The sequence below is a fragment of the Dreissena polymorpha genome, chromosome 14 (genome assembly GCF_020536995.1).
Source record: "Dreissena polymorpha isolate Duluth1 chromosome 14, UMN_Dpol_1.0, whole genome shotgun sequence".
NCBI lineage: Eukaryota > Metazoa > Mollusca > Bivalvia > Myida > Dreissenidae > Dreissena > Dreissena polymorpha.
In genome coordinates this window covers 30,690,557-30,703,442 of record NC_068368.1, presented here as the reverse complement: position 1 = coordinate 30,703,442, position 12,886 = coordinate 30,690,557, and the positions used below count along the sequence as shown (strand labels likewise).

General features: G+C 34.9%; 1 protein-coding gene across 1 annotated transcript; it reads left to right on the top strand.

Moving 5' to 3' along the window:
• Positions 1 to 4,153: 4,153 nt before the first annotated feature.
• Positions 4,154 to 7,595, top strand: LOC127859049 (uncharacterized). The gene is made up of 3 exons (XM_052396452.1): positions 4,154 to 4,377; positions 5,664 to 7,147; positions 7,395 to 7,595. Exons 1-2 carry the CDS (start codon positions 4,194 to 4,196, stop codon positions 7,079 to 7,081), a joined length of 1,602 nt encoding a protein of 533 aa, XP_052252412.1. The 5' UTR covers positions 4,154 to 4,193; the 3' UTR covers positions 7,082 to 7,147; positions 7,395 to 7,595.
• Positions 7,596 to 12,886: the final 5,291 nt, after the last annotated feature.

Below are 12,886 nucleotides of genomic sequence, written 5' to 3'. Positions count from 1 at the left end.
GACGATGTGTCGCCGTGAAGAATCCCACGGCTACATTCATGGTTAATTACATAGGTCCAACGTCACGGCTTTTTTCATGATTAAGGTAATAGGTCAAATAATATTATTAAATTTGGTTCGCCTGTTTTTTAACTTAAATGTAAGAATCTGTATAAAACCAATATCGTGGGATACTCCTAAAGTTAGAACTCGAGTTTGTTTTGAAACAATTGCAATAAACGCGTTATATTTTGTCATAATGGTGTATTAAAAAAATACAGGTACCCTCTCTTGAATCAGGTATTTTGCGTTGTTTTGATATTGTATGTTTTATGTTGTATTTGTGCGCGCAAAATGATGTTCATTATTGTAAATGTTATTTTTTTTATTTATGAAGTATACATTTAAATTTGCACAGTAAATCAAGCATTTAAACTCTTTGCTGAAGTGCATAACTTTTCTTTTTTTATTTATTTCATACAATATTCGTAAGCCGTCTTCCTAGTTTTACTTTAAGGTATTTCAAGTTCTGTTGCATAATAAACTGGAAAAACAAACGTAGTTGTCGTTTTCTTCTATAGATAAATATAATATCCTATCAAAAAAATTAAGCCCATTAGCCACCATGGCTGACGAGAAATTTCTCGTAAGTTTCACGGTATTCACGAATGTCAAACGAGAGAACGTCTGATCAAGTCGTACATAAACAAGTGTAATTTCCAATTTATTAAGTCAATGCGCCGATACTTTGTCCCATTAGCAGTTAATACGACGTACTTTCTTACATCTTACAAAACACATTCAGTAATTCGACATGATCTAATCTCCTTATGGGATGAATTTTTCTCGTTATGCCATTTATGCTGACAAACAGCGTAGACCCAGATGAGACGCCGTCTCATCAGGGTCTGCGCTGTTTGCTGAAAGGAATTTCTGTAAGAAATATTCTAAATATAGGAATAAATATACATGGCATCCCTAAATTTGGAAAGAATTTATCCAATTTAGAAGGATGGGTGAGTCCACTAGGCATAAATGGGTTAAGTGTCCTTATCAAACGAGGTACAGTTTTCATTGATCTATTTTAACCCTTTACCACTTAGATACGTATTTTGGCGCATGTGTAGTCCCTTAGAAAGTTAACATTAATTAAAGACCTTTCTAACTAGATCCATGTTTTGAAGTCTTCATTTCAAACTCTTAGATACTTATGAGCAGCAAACAGCATAAAACCTGAACAGACTGCGACTTACTAGCAGGCTGTTCATGTTTTATGCTGTTTGCGCATCTGCTGATCGGGTTCGATACAATGTACACCACCCAGTGCAGGGAGTACACATATCTATTCATAGACCTAAAGTATTTCCGTTATTATCGGAAAAGGTATGGAGGGTCGTCGGACGGACGAGCATTATCTCGACGCAAGAATGATATTGCTTGCCTGATCCTGACTCAAACTGTCAGTGGTTCGAGCTTTTTTTTTTGTTTCTTTCATTTTAAACATTGTTTTAATACTGGTGCTTTATAGTTCAGATGTTACAATTTGTCAATTTTAAGTATTTAATGACAAAGTTCAAAACATTAAAAATCAGTGAAAAGGTCCCTTTAAAATTTGTTCTCCTTTAGTCTTTAGATTAAGAATTCTAGAAAAGGTAAGAGAAAACATAAATATCGTCTTATCATTCATTTAAGCAGCCTAAATGAACAGTTTACAGAAATCTGCCAATACAATTAATCAACTATTTTTCATTCAAAATGAAATTGGATATGTTCCGTTTTAGCAAATTCAGATGTGTGCATTAATTAACTTTCAACTACAAACTTTACATGTGTAAAAGACACTGATTTCCCCCAGAACGCATATTTGGCAGAAACAAATCAACTACAATGTCTACAGCAGAAAAAAAGGGGAAAGGGCCCAGACTGTTTGCTATCAAAATAAGTTCAATATCCATCTACCCATTAAGTTGTGAAAGTTTGAGCAAAGCCACCATGTATATACCCATGTTTATACAGAAGTTGAAGTAAATATTTGGACTAGATATGCAATATTGGAAAAACAGACAAAGCGCCATAATTCAACCACAAATGTCACAGCAACAATTTCTTTCATTTACGATCACCTATACATTAAGATGATTAAACCGTGCGAGTTCAATGCTGTAATTAAAACTATACATTCTACTGTGGAAAAAGAGACTGAGGGCCATATTTCTTCCACAACTTGTCACAGCTAATATGTTTGTTTTTTGTCAATTTACCAAACCACGAAGAGGCCCCTTTAAGGTATACAAAAATATTTTACACCATATTTAACTCATTTAACTTAAATTGAGATGAAAAGGGACTTTCAAAATTGAAAATCAGCAAAGAAGAAGTATTCTTCTTCGCTGATTTAAAAGTTAAATGTCTGTTATTGAGGTTAACTAAGAAAATAAATGATGTAGTGAGCTGACAGGTTGATAATTTCAATCAGAACACGACTCAATTATGTTGAAACGACTTATTTAAATGTATTTCCGTTTTGCCCTTATAACTGTTTTCTTTAAACGGCTGATAAATTGATTATTTGTGGATTAGCTGTATACGTTGTGTAAAATTGTTCCTCTTGCAAGCATTTTAAATTTTTCATTGGAAGGGTGTCTTCTGTTAGAGTGATGGGAATGATAATAACACACACGACAGTCGTTAATTTGAAGTGTGTTGTACAAATGGTCATCATCGAAAACCGCGGCAGTTGACCCTCTTTAAAAAAAAATTGTACCATATTTACGTTGACACATTTCATGGCTGAGTAAGTTGAAGGAAGTTCTTTTGGGACGCGTTGAAAATAAAATTGGGCTTATATATATATATATATAGCAATTTTACTGACAAAAGCCTGTTTTCTGCTTATATCTGCATTTTAAGCGAACTGCATTGTCGTAGAAGTAACATGACATATGTTTTAATTCCTGGAAATTTTCGGTAAATGACTTAGGACTATAAATATTTAAATTGATGCCATACACGACACTTTTTAACTAATTCTTACAAATTTTCAGTATGCAAACATATTAATTTTAAAGAATACTAGATCTCATTAAATGATTTATTTGTAGAAGGAAGTCAATAGTTGAGTGCATATATATGTTTACTGCATTTATATAAACTGTGATTTTCTTATAAAATGTTAAGGCTTATAAGGTCTTAAACCTTAAAAGCATTGCACTTCAGTTGCAGAGCTGCGTTTTTTTAGTTAAACGTTGCATCGAGACGGCGAAGTACACTTTGTTGGAATACTGTATAAAATTAAAAACGAAAACAAAAAAACAACAACAATCAAACAAAACACACTTACATACAGGTCCATAAAAAAAAAAATCGGCTATGCTTTTGTGTCTTTCGCATAATTTTGCTGAGAGGAATGTGTTCTTACTTGAATGCGTTGAGCTTTGTGTGTACAAACCGGTACGCACAGCGGCCGGAGGGTCAGTAGTTGGGAGTTGGATTATTTCAAAAAGTGTAGAGCTGACTTAAAGAATTACATAGACCTAAGCAGATTAGTGCCAAAATGGAGTCTCACACCCATGGTGCCCAGTCCCAGATTACCGATAAGGGAGAGTAGGCAACTGCATGTGGGCACCGCGACTTTAAGTGGCCCTTTTAGACCGTGGCGAAAATTTTCTTTTACTTACTTAGTATGCAACACGGTATTTTCGCGTTACTAAAGCAATAATCATTCGCGCGTAAACACCGTATTTATATATCGGATTAATAATTGAATATTCGATTTAATTTGATTTGACTTCATTTCAGAATTCCTTTTTTTAAACGAAAATCCGTGGGGCATGTCCCAAAAGTTTCACTGCCTTTTGGCCTCTCAGTTGCTTAATCCGGCACTGAACGTACTAAATACAACACTCAACAGAATATGTAACTTGTAAGACCACCGAGTTCATTGCAGATGGCTTCATTTTAAATTTCTAAGCAGAACAAACATCTAAACATTGATAATATTAGATACGCCGTACAGCAGAAGTACAATATAATGTCAACATTTAAAGTTCAAATACGGGTACATCTAGATGATTTACAAACGAACATAATATTTTGAGACATGAAGTTACGTTGATCTGACGAGTTATTTAGGATTATACATGTACACAAATGACGTCACAAGTCGACGTCATATATGTGCACGATACTTTTTAGCGCGTAAAACGTATAAAAAAATGGCGATGCGGGGGAGATGTCGTTTATTCGTTTCTTTATATTCGTTATTTGTATTAAGTTCAGGGTACCGTGTGGAAGTAACGGATCTGGAGGATAATATTCCTGTTCACACATCCGAATTCGTGCTTGTGGACGAGGAACGCCCGCCGTTTGAGGCATTGGAGCAGACAGACGCATTACTAGGTAATTAAGTATTTATATATATAGTTTTAAGACGTGGACAATGTTATTTATTTCTATAGTATAGTGGGTTCAGAAACACATCAAACTTACTGTACAGGCGTTCTTTACTTTTGAAAACACGGGATGTAACATTTGCATCCTAATTAAAACGTTCAGTCAATTTTTGTATTCGATGACGTCTTACATGTACTTAGGCAAGTCAGGCACTCAAGTATAGAATAAAGTTAAATAGTAAATCGTATTGAGGATATTTATCGTATTTACTTTGTCGTTATGAATGAACATTTTATATATGCTAAATTTTGTTTAACCTTATAACACAATTGAGTCTAGCGTCATTTTATCTGATATAAAGGTATTCATTTTCATACATGATCCGTGCAAATGACCAAACGATGCATTTTACAGTATACAAGCATTAAAAATGGTGAAATACGCTAGATTTAGCCGATCAAAAGGCTTACGATCCCATACAGTAACTCTTGCATGTATACTCAAACACCGGTTTTAATACGAAAACACTTTGATTCATCACATGAGAATTAGTAGTTATCACGAAAAATCTAATTTAATATAGTTACACCTAAACGATATACGGTGACACTTTAATCCATACCGAAACCGTTGATTATGCTTTATAGTTTTTAAAGCTTACAAACTGTACACGTAAATTGTAAGTGATATTGTGCAAATTATTTAAACGCATGCGTAAAGGGGCCTTTTCACGTTTTGGTTAATTGACCAAATTTAAGAAATGTGTATCGATTCTCAAATGTTCGTTGTAGTTATGATATTTGAGAGGAAAATATTAATACTGAAATTTAACCATGCTCTAAAACATCCATTAAATGAATATTTTGACGATTTAAAAAAACTGAAAATTATAAAGTGTTGCAACGCGAAACGATTGACAAATTTGGAGAGTTCTATTGGTGTTGGTTTATTGGTTGATACTACAAGGATTACTAATATAAAGTATAAAATACATCACTCATTGCATCAGCACGGATGGCCGAGTGGTCTAAACGATAGACTTTTGCTTCAGGGTTCAATGGTTCGAGCCCTGTTGAGGTTACGTTTTTTCTTTCTTTAATTTTATTCTTGTTTTTTTACTGGAGCTTTTTAGACCCAATGCTTACATTAATCAATATAAAGCATTTAATGACAAAATTTAAAACATGCAAAAATCTGTGAAAATGCCCATTTAAAGGAGGTCTATTGATGGAGATTTGTGATATTTCGACTACTTAAGAACGCTCTGTTTAAATATTAATTTTTGTTTTCAGAATCCGGCATACGATCAACGAATTACCGCCTTAAGCGTGCCGCCGATGCGGTTTCTGGTGAGATCTGTATCAGCGGAAGTGACGTCACGAGGAAAGTTGCCATGTTCGTGGAGAAGAATTCCGAGTTCAAGTTACCATGCCACCCGTGCAACGCAACTGCGGAAGATCGCTTCCGGTCCATGCAGTGGGTCAAGCTGGATTACTCCGCAAACGCTGACGGACTATATTATATTCACGAAGTGGTGACGGGTATGGATTCCGATGCGAAGAAAAACCGAGTTTCTCTTACACTGGATCATACACTTGTCGTTAAGAATACAATAAAGGCAGATATGGGGAACTATTTTTGCAAGCCTTCCGAGCAAAACTCGTTTATTAATAGGCATATGACGTGGAATGATATTCAGACGTTTATTGGAAACGATCTGGACGTATTCTATTTTTACCACGTAGATGTGATCGATTTAAATGAATACGACTATATTGACGTTTCGTATACTTCCGCCGTAAGCCCACGTGGTCCAAAACAAGTTCCGGCGCTGAACATAGAAGTAATAACACAATGGCAGCCATGGAGTGCGTGCACAGTTTGCGATGTTGAAGGTACGAGGAAAAGAATTGGATTGTGTACAGTCAGGAGATATGACAAGAGATACAATATTCCCGACAATTACCTTCATCATGTTTTATCATTTGGAGAAGACGGCTTGCCGTGTCAATCTGAACTTTTATCCGAGTATTCCGAAGAAAAGCTCCAATTAAGACCAAATGAGATACAAATGGACAGATGCCATGTACCTTGTCCCGCCAGTAGACGGAAACGCGAGGACCTTCCAACGGAATTACCGACAACGGACTATAAGAAAAAAGTTAAGAAAAAGAAAGTGAATCTCGGCGGATATCTGATTCTGTTCTGCCCCGGTGGAGGCCTGAGGAAAAATGTCGTCTGGCAGAATGGAACCAGTTCAACGCCCATGAAGATCCCAAAGAAAAGCCCGATTCGAGTATCGATCGATATTCTCGGAAACCTTCATTTTGCGTCAGCGGAATTCGGCGATAAGGGAGACTACTCGTGCTGGATTGGCAAGAAACGTAAACAGACGTACGTCGTGAATGTTGTTATTGATAACTTTGCGGAAGTTTTTGAATGGGCAAAGTATGTGGGGATAAGTTTCGCCGCTGACCTCGTTGTGTTCATAGTACTCGTAGCGCTCAAATCGTGCACCGGCATTGGGCGTCGGCGACAAGTAAAGAACAGCGCAGACGACATACAAAATCGGATAGCAAAGTTGCGAAGAGGCAAAAATGAGAAAAAATCCGATAATGCAGGATTGCAGGGCGTGAAAGCGAACGATGAGCAATTGCAGGCACACAAGAAGAAATTGCAGGCGCTCAGAGCGAAATTAACAAAAAAATAGTAAGCAACGTAAACATAACTATTGGTCACCTTCACCCATTTATGCCTAGTGGACTCTCCTATCCTTCTAAATTTGATCAATTTATTTCCAAAATTAGGGATGTTTAGTGTATTTATTTCTATATTTAGAATATTTCTTACAGAAATTCCTTTAAGCAAACAGCGCAGACCCTGATGAGACGCCGCATCATGCGGTGTCATATCTGGGTCTACGCTGTTTGCAAAGGCCTTTTTTTCTAGACGCTAGGCATAAATGGGGGATGAGTGCACGCTATAAAACAGTATTTTAGTGAATTGAACATTAACCGATACACCTATTGTTTATGTTTGTTTAATTATTTTTCTTTGTTAATAATGCCGACATTTACTTTCACAAGTGAAAATATTGTTATTTAAAAAACGTTTTGTTTAACAATTCTCGAGAGACTGTTTTTGAGAGGTATAACTACCGCTCGCATATATTATTGTCGAAAATAAAGAACTGCGACTGTATGAATAAATTGCACATTACATATTGTTCAAATTCGTTCAAATTCGTTAAACAAGATCGTGCATTTATTTGAGTATGTGAACCATACTAGCCACTATGTGGGAAAACTGGGTGTAATGCATGTGCGTAAAGTGTCGTCTTAACAGGCTTATCGGTGACGACACTTTCCCCTTAACGGAATATTTCGTTTAAAGGAAGTACCTTCTGAACGATAATATAGTCTAGGGGTAAAGTGTCGTCCCTGATGAGCCTGTGCAGGGTAATCTCGGACGACACGTTACGCACATGCATATAGCTCAGTGTTTCCAGAACAAGGCTTACATAATCATTTTTCATATTAATGAGTGTGAAATTTCATACGCCACTTTTTGATGTGAAGTTTGTAATCACGCCAATTTGCATCGGCATTAAATCACAATATTCGTTTTCTAAGAAAACGCGAGCAATACTATTGCTTTAGTAAAGTGACTCAATATCACCATAATATTTGACCATCCCTTTATGGGCCACCATAAAATTCGGAAGCATTATAGTTAACATAGTAGTTATCCGGTCTTTGGACTGACTGCAGATGTCGGTCAAGCCGTCTGTGTGTTTGTTCAACCGGTCCTTATTTGTGTGGAGCTAAACTTAAACAATAAAGAAGTGATGAATTGAAACATTATTAGAGATAAATCTTTGAAAGCAAACGCAGGGTAAAATGCGCATAATTTTTTATTCTACATTTACAAAGTTATCGTGCTTTATTGGATTTTCTGCGTTTATCACACATGACTCGCTTTAACACCATTTCTTGATGTTTGTGTAGTTAAAATTGCTTACAACTCCCTTACAGCAGCCATACATGAAAGCTGTATATTAAAAAGCTTGTATTTACCAAGTTATCGCATACAGCACAGCTTATTTATCTTTTCATTGAAATAACAACGCATTCCATTTCTTTCGCAAATCGACGCTGTATAGAAAAGCAAAAAAATATGGCCATACCATAAGATAGATAGATAGATTTATTTCAGTATAATGATACAACATGATACAACATATATACAAACATGATTAAATAGTAAAACAATAAACATGTATGAGAAATACACCATTAGATGAATATCAGAGATTTGAGTTATGAAAGACAATTATTTGCATAAAAAAGTAGATATATTAAAATGTGGAACAATTAAAAACTAACTATATAGATCTAAAAGAATGATTACATATTAAAAAGATGAGTTTTAACTGACAACGTAAAATTAGCTATACTTGTAATATTCCTTAAGGAGGAAGGTAGTTTGTTCCAAAGAACACAAGCATTATATGCAAAAGATTTAGCACCAAAACCTTTGACTTTGGGTAAAATATAGCTCCCACTTTCACTTGACCTAGTCTTGTTTGATTGAAGAGTGTCAAAGGGAACAAAGTTTTCACTCATATATTCAGGAGCCAAACCATTTTTTATTTTGAAAACATGACAAAGGGTAGCTTGCTTCACTCTCTTTTGAACAGACAATCAGTTAAAAAACTTGAAATGTTCAATACCTATATGGGACATATGACCTAGATTGAAGACAAACCTTATTAATTTATTCTGTGTGACCTGAAGTTTATCTTTCCAAAATTTGGTAATACCATGATACCAAAAACAACATGCGTAAACGAAATGACATTGAATTAGAGCCATGACCAGACGTTTCTTAGTGTGGAATGAGAGAACAACACGTTTTCTATACAAAAACTTTAACCTTTTATTGGCTTTTTTAACAACAGAACTAGCCATGGAATCACCAGACAGAGACTGATCAAGTGTAGCACCAAGATATTTGACTGTAGAAGTTGACTGAACATGAGTACCATTACATCTAAAATTGACAGAAGCACCAGACTTTAACCTAGGTTTAGAACCAAATATTTTTTAAAGAACTTGGTGGCATGTGCTTGTGTAAACTCATGGTTTGCATCTAAAGTGGACAGAAAATATATGTATTGAAAAGTAATATGCTCATCGGTCGTTCAATGGTATTGTAGCAGAGAGTCGGCTAAAAACAAGGTACATTTAGAAGACACTTACTTGAAACTAAAAATGTCACGACAGCGGGAGGTGTCGTCCCTGATAAGTATGTGCAGTCTGCAAAAGGAAACGGTGAGATGAAATTTCAATAAATGTGGAATAATTTTTGGTGACAAGTTGGAAACACGCTTAAGATGGAACTTGGCGATGCTGTAAAGCAAAATAGCTAAACAATTAGGATTTGTTCTGTGTTTTGTATCAAAATACCAAACATGTAAGAATATTCGTTGATAATGCTGTTGCTGCTGCTGCTGCTGCTGCTGCTGCTGCTGCTGCTGATGATGATGATTATTATTATTATTATTATTATTATTATTATTATTATTATCATTTATTTATTTATTATTATTAGTTCAAAACTTCAAATATGTAATCACCAAAAAGTATAGATATGCAAGGCTCAATTTTACGCAAACTTATTCACACATTCCTGTTTTAATTGCTCTTGAACGTAGCTTTTATGGCAAAAGAATAAAATGTTCAAAGTTGTGGAGCGAACTTATTCAAAATGACTCAAGCGACTTAATGAGCGAATTACGTGAAACTTAAAAATACTTAAACTCCATGACTGTAAAATAGCAAGACTTTTTCTATAAAGACACACATATTTGCACAAAGTTATTTTATCCTTCGTCATTAATCGGAACAGTCTGTGGCCCTTACGGCGACTTGTGACTAGGAAGCGTTCTAATGCTCGAAGGGGAGCAAGCCGCCATACCATGCACAATACTTTAGTTTTTGTTTATATTTAACTTAAACACGATACGACACGTTATTAAAGATTTGATAAATAAGTGTACTTGACATTTTTGAAACACAACTATTGTTATTGGTTTGATAGATGCAATCTTCTATCGAGTATGCACCTAAGAATTTTAAACGATCATTTTCGAGCAATATGGACATGGATAATATGAAAATTACACTACACAATTTTCAACTAATAGCGATATTCCATTTCAAAATGTATTACAAAAGTGTTCTATTAAATTTGAACAGAGGTGCCTAACTTTTTTGAGGTGATTGTCACCGTCGAAAATACCGTACATGATGTGAAGAACATTCGCAGCGAGTGACTTTCATATTCTTCAAAAGCAAACAAACTTTCACATGTAAACAATTTGCGTTTTTGTAAACTTGTGTAGGTTAAACAGTATATAGTGGTTATGAAATACAAACATTAGTATTATGTATCTTTTGCAATTTTATGAACAATTTTCAATACAAGCCTTCCACCGTCAAAAATACCCGACACGACGCTATATGACATATTGAAGATACAACTAATTACCAATCAAAACGCTTTGATACCTGTATATGCTTTGCATATCAACACCGATAATATGAGTATCGTGGGTCTTAATACCTGCATTTCGTGTACATACAAATCGACACATTTCGTTATGTTGCTTAATATATTTGTAGTTAATTTTTTTCTAGGTGAAACAATTCTGTATGCTTTTAGCATGACATGTTTGCTTATTAAAAACATTTAATTAACGCCCCCATTGCACTTCCTCCTACATAAGGTTTGCAAAGGAAAGGATACTACCATGTTTTAGTGTGTAAATTACTCACAGCACTTAAATTGGTCAGAGACTTTAAGTAAAATATATAAGGTAAGATGTGAAATTTAAAGTTACAATAATCAAGCAACTGTAAATATTTGTGTGGGTATGAAATATTGTTTGAAACAATACAAGTAATACGAAAAATAAACACAATTTAAGATAAAACAAAGGAACTCGTATGGGGTTACATTATAGTAAATAATCGTTTCGCTGTACTCTCTAAAAATATCATAGTTGACTCGAAGGCATGTTTTACACTTTAAACTATTGTTCGGGTTTTATTTTTCGGAGATAATGGTAGGGCATGAATAAGTGTTCACAACTGATCCCTGAAATATGATCTTAGAGATTATAGTAAAGCATTGTGCTGAAAAAGGTTACATTCCACTAAGAAACGGCCGAGAAAAAAGTTGCAAAAACAGTCGATTTTGATTTTTGTCAAGTTCTTTCTTGGTTTGAACATGACATATCTTTTTTATTGCATAAATCGATTCCGCTTAGAATTGCCTTTCAAAATGTAAGGTTATGGGGGTCTCTATGTGCAAAATGTTGCATTTATTTTCGCTTAAAGTTGCCGTTTTTACATCGAATTATAATCTAAACTATTTAGAATATTATGACATATGACTGATGCAATAAGCATCTGTTCATCAGACACAATCTGGTTGAACAATGTGTTCGGATAGGGTCTAGGGGTCAATGTTCAGATAAGTACGGGTTGTATTTAGTATAAAAACACTAAATCTAAAAGATGTTGAACAGCATTAACACAATTTTAATTCTTTAAAGTTGAATATGAAAGAACATGACAGAATAGACAGGGCTTCTATATTTAGATTAATCAAACTATTAACAGTAATAAACACATTTATGAGAAAATGGTACGTATAAATCATCAATTACTGGATACATATATAAGTAATATACCACCAAGAAAACTAAACTTCAAACAAACAAGTCCATAAGGTGCTCACCTGAGATGACAGGTAGTGTTTAAAGGTTTCACAGTAATACTGTCCAACACTTAATTGCCTTGTTTCTTAATTAAACCACGATCATTAAAACTCCGTCTAGATATAATTACTCTTTTGTACAGTAGTATTAGCAAAATGTATGTTAAATGGGTTATACATGTGATTTCTAAAGCGTTCATATTGTTTTACTATGGCCTGATAAGGAAAACTTCCCTTCCTCATGGTAGCCATGTTTTTACATTGACAAGAATCATACTTTAATCGGCGGTGAAATCATTAGAACAAATATTTAGAAAAATGTATATTTGAATATAAGGCCATACATATTGCATGTTCAGTCGCTTATTTTAATTCGATCTTTTGATCTAGTTTATGAAACAACATAACCCTTTTTGGCCTGGGGCGAAGCCCTAAGGCCATAGTAGAGACGTAGATAACAGAGATAAGCAGCTCGCCAAATATCGGCAAACTCTCGCACGTCGCGGGTTTCGGCGAGATAAGCGCGCAACTGTTTGTCGGTTGCCACGGTAGTTTACACGCTTATCAACATTTCTGAAACACGCTTTCGCGTTTCAGTTTTTGAGATTTTAAACAAATAAACTGTTATGTATTATTAATATGAGAATGTGTGCGGTACTATCACACAAGTGTTATGTGTCAATTAAAATAAGTCACATGCCGCATTGTTGTATTTAGCGATTTTATTCGC

Bases quoted from the DNA above. Each gene is read 5' to 3' on its own strand.
- LOC127859049 (XM_052396452.1), top strand. From the start codon at position 4,194: ATGGCGATGCGGGGGAGATGTCGTTTATTCGTTTCTTTATATTCGTTA. The intron at 4,378-5,663 runs GTAATTAAGTAT...TTTTGTTTTCAG, and splicing joins GCAGACAGACGCATTACTAG to AATCCGGCATACGATCAACG.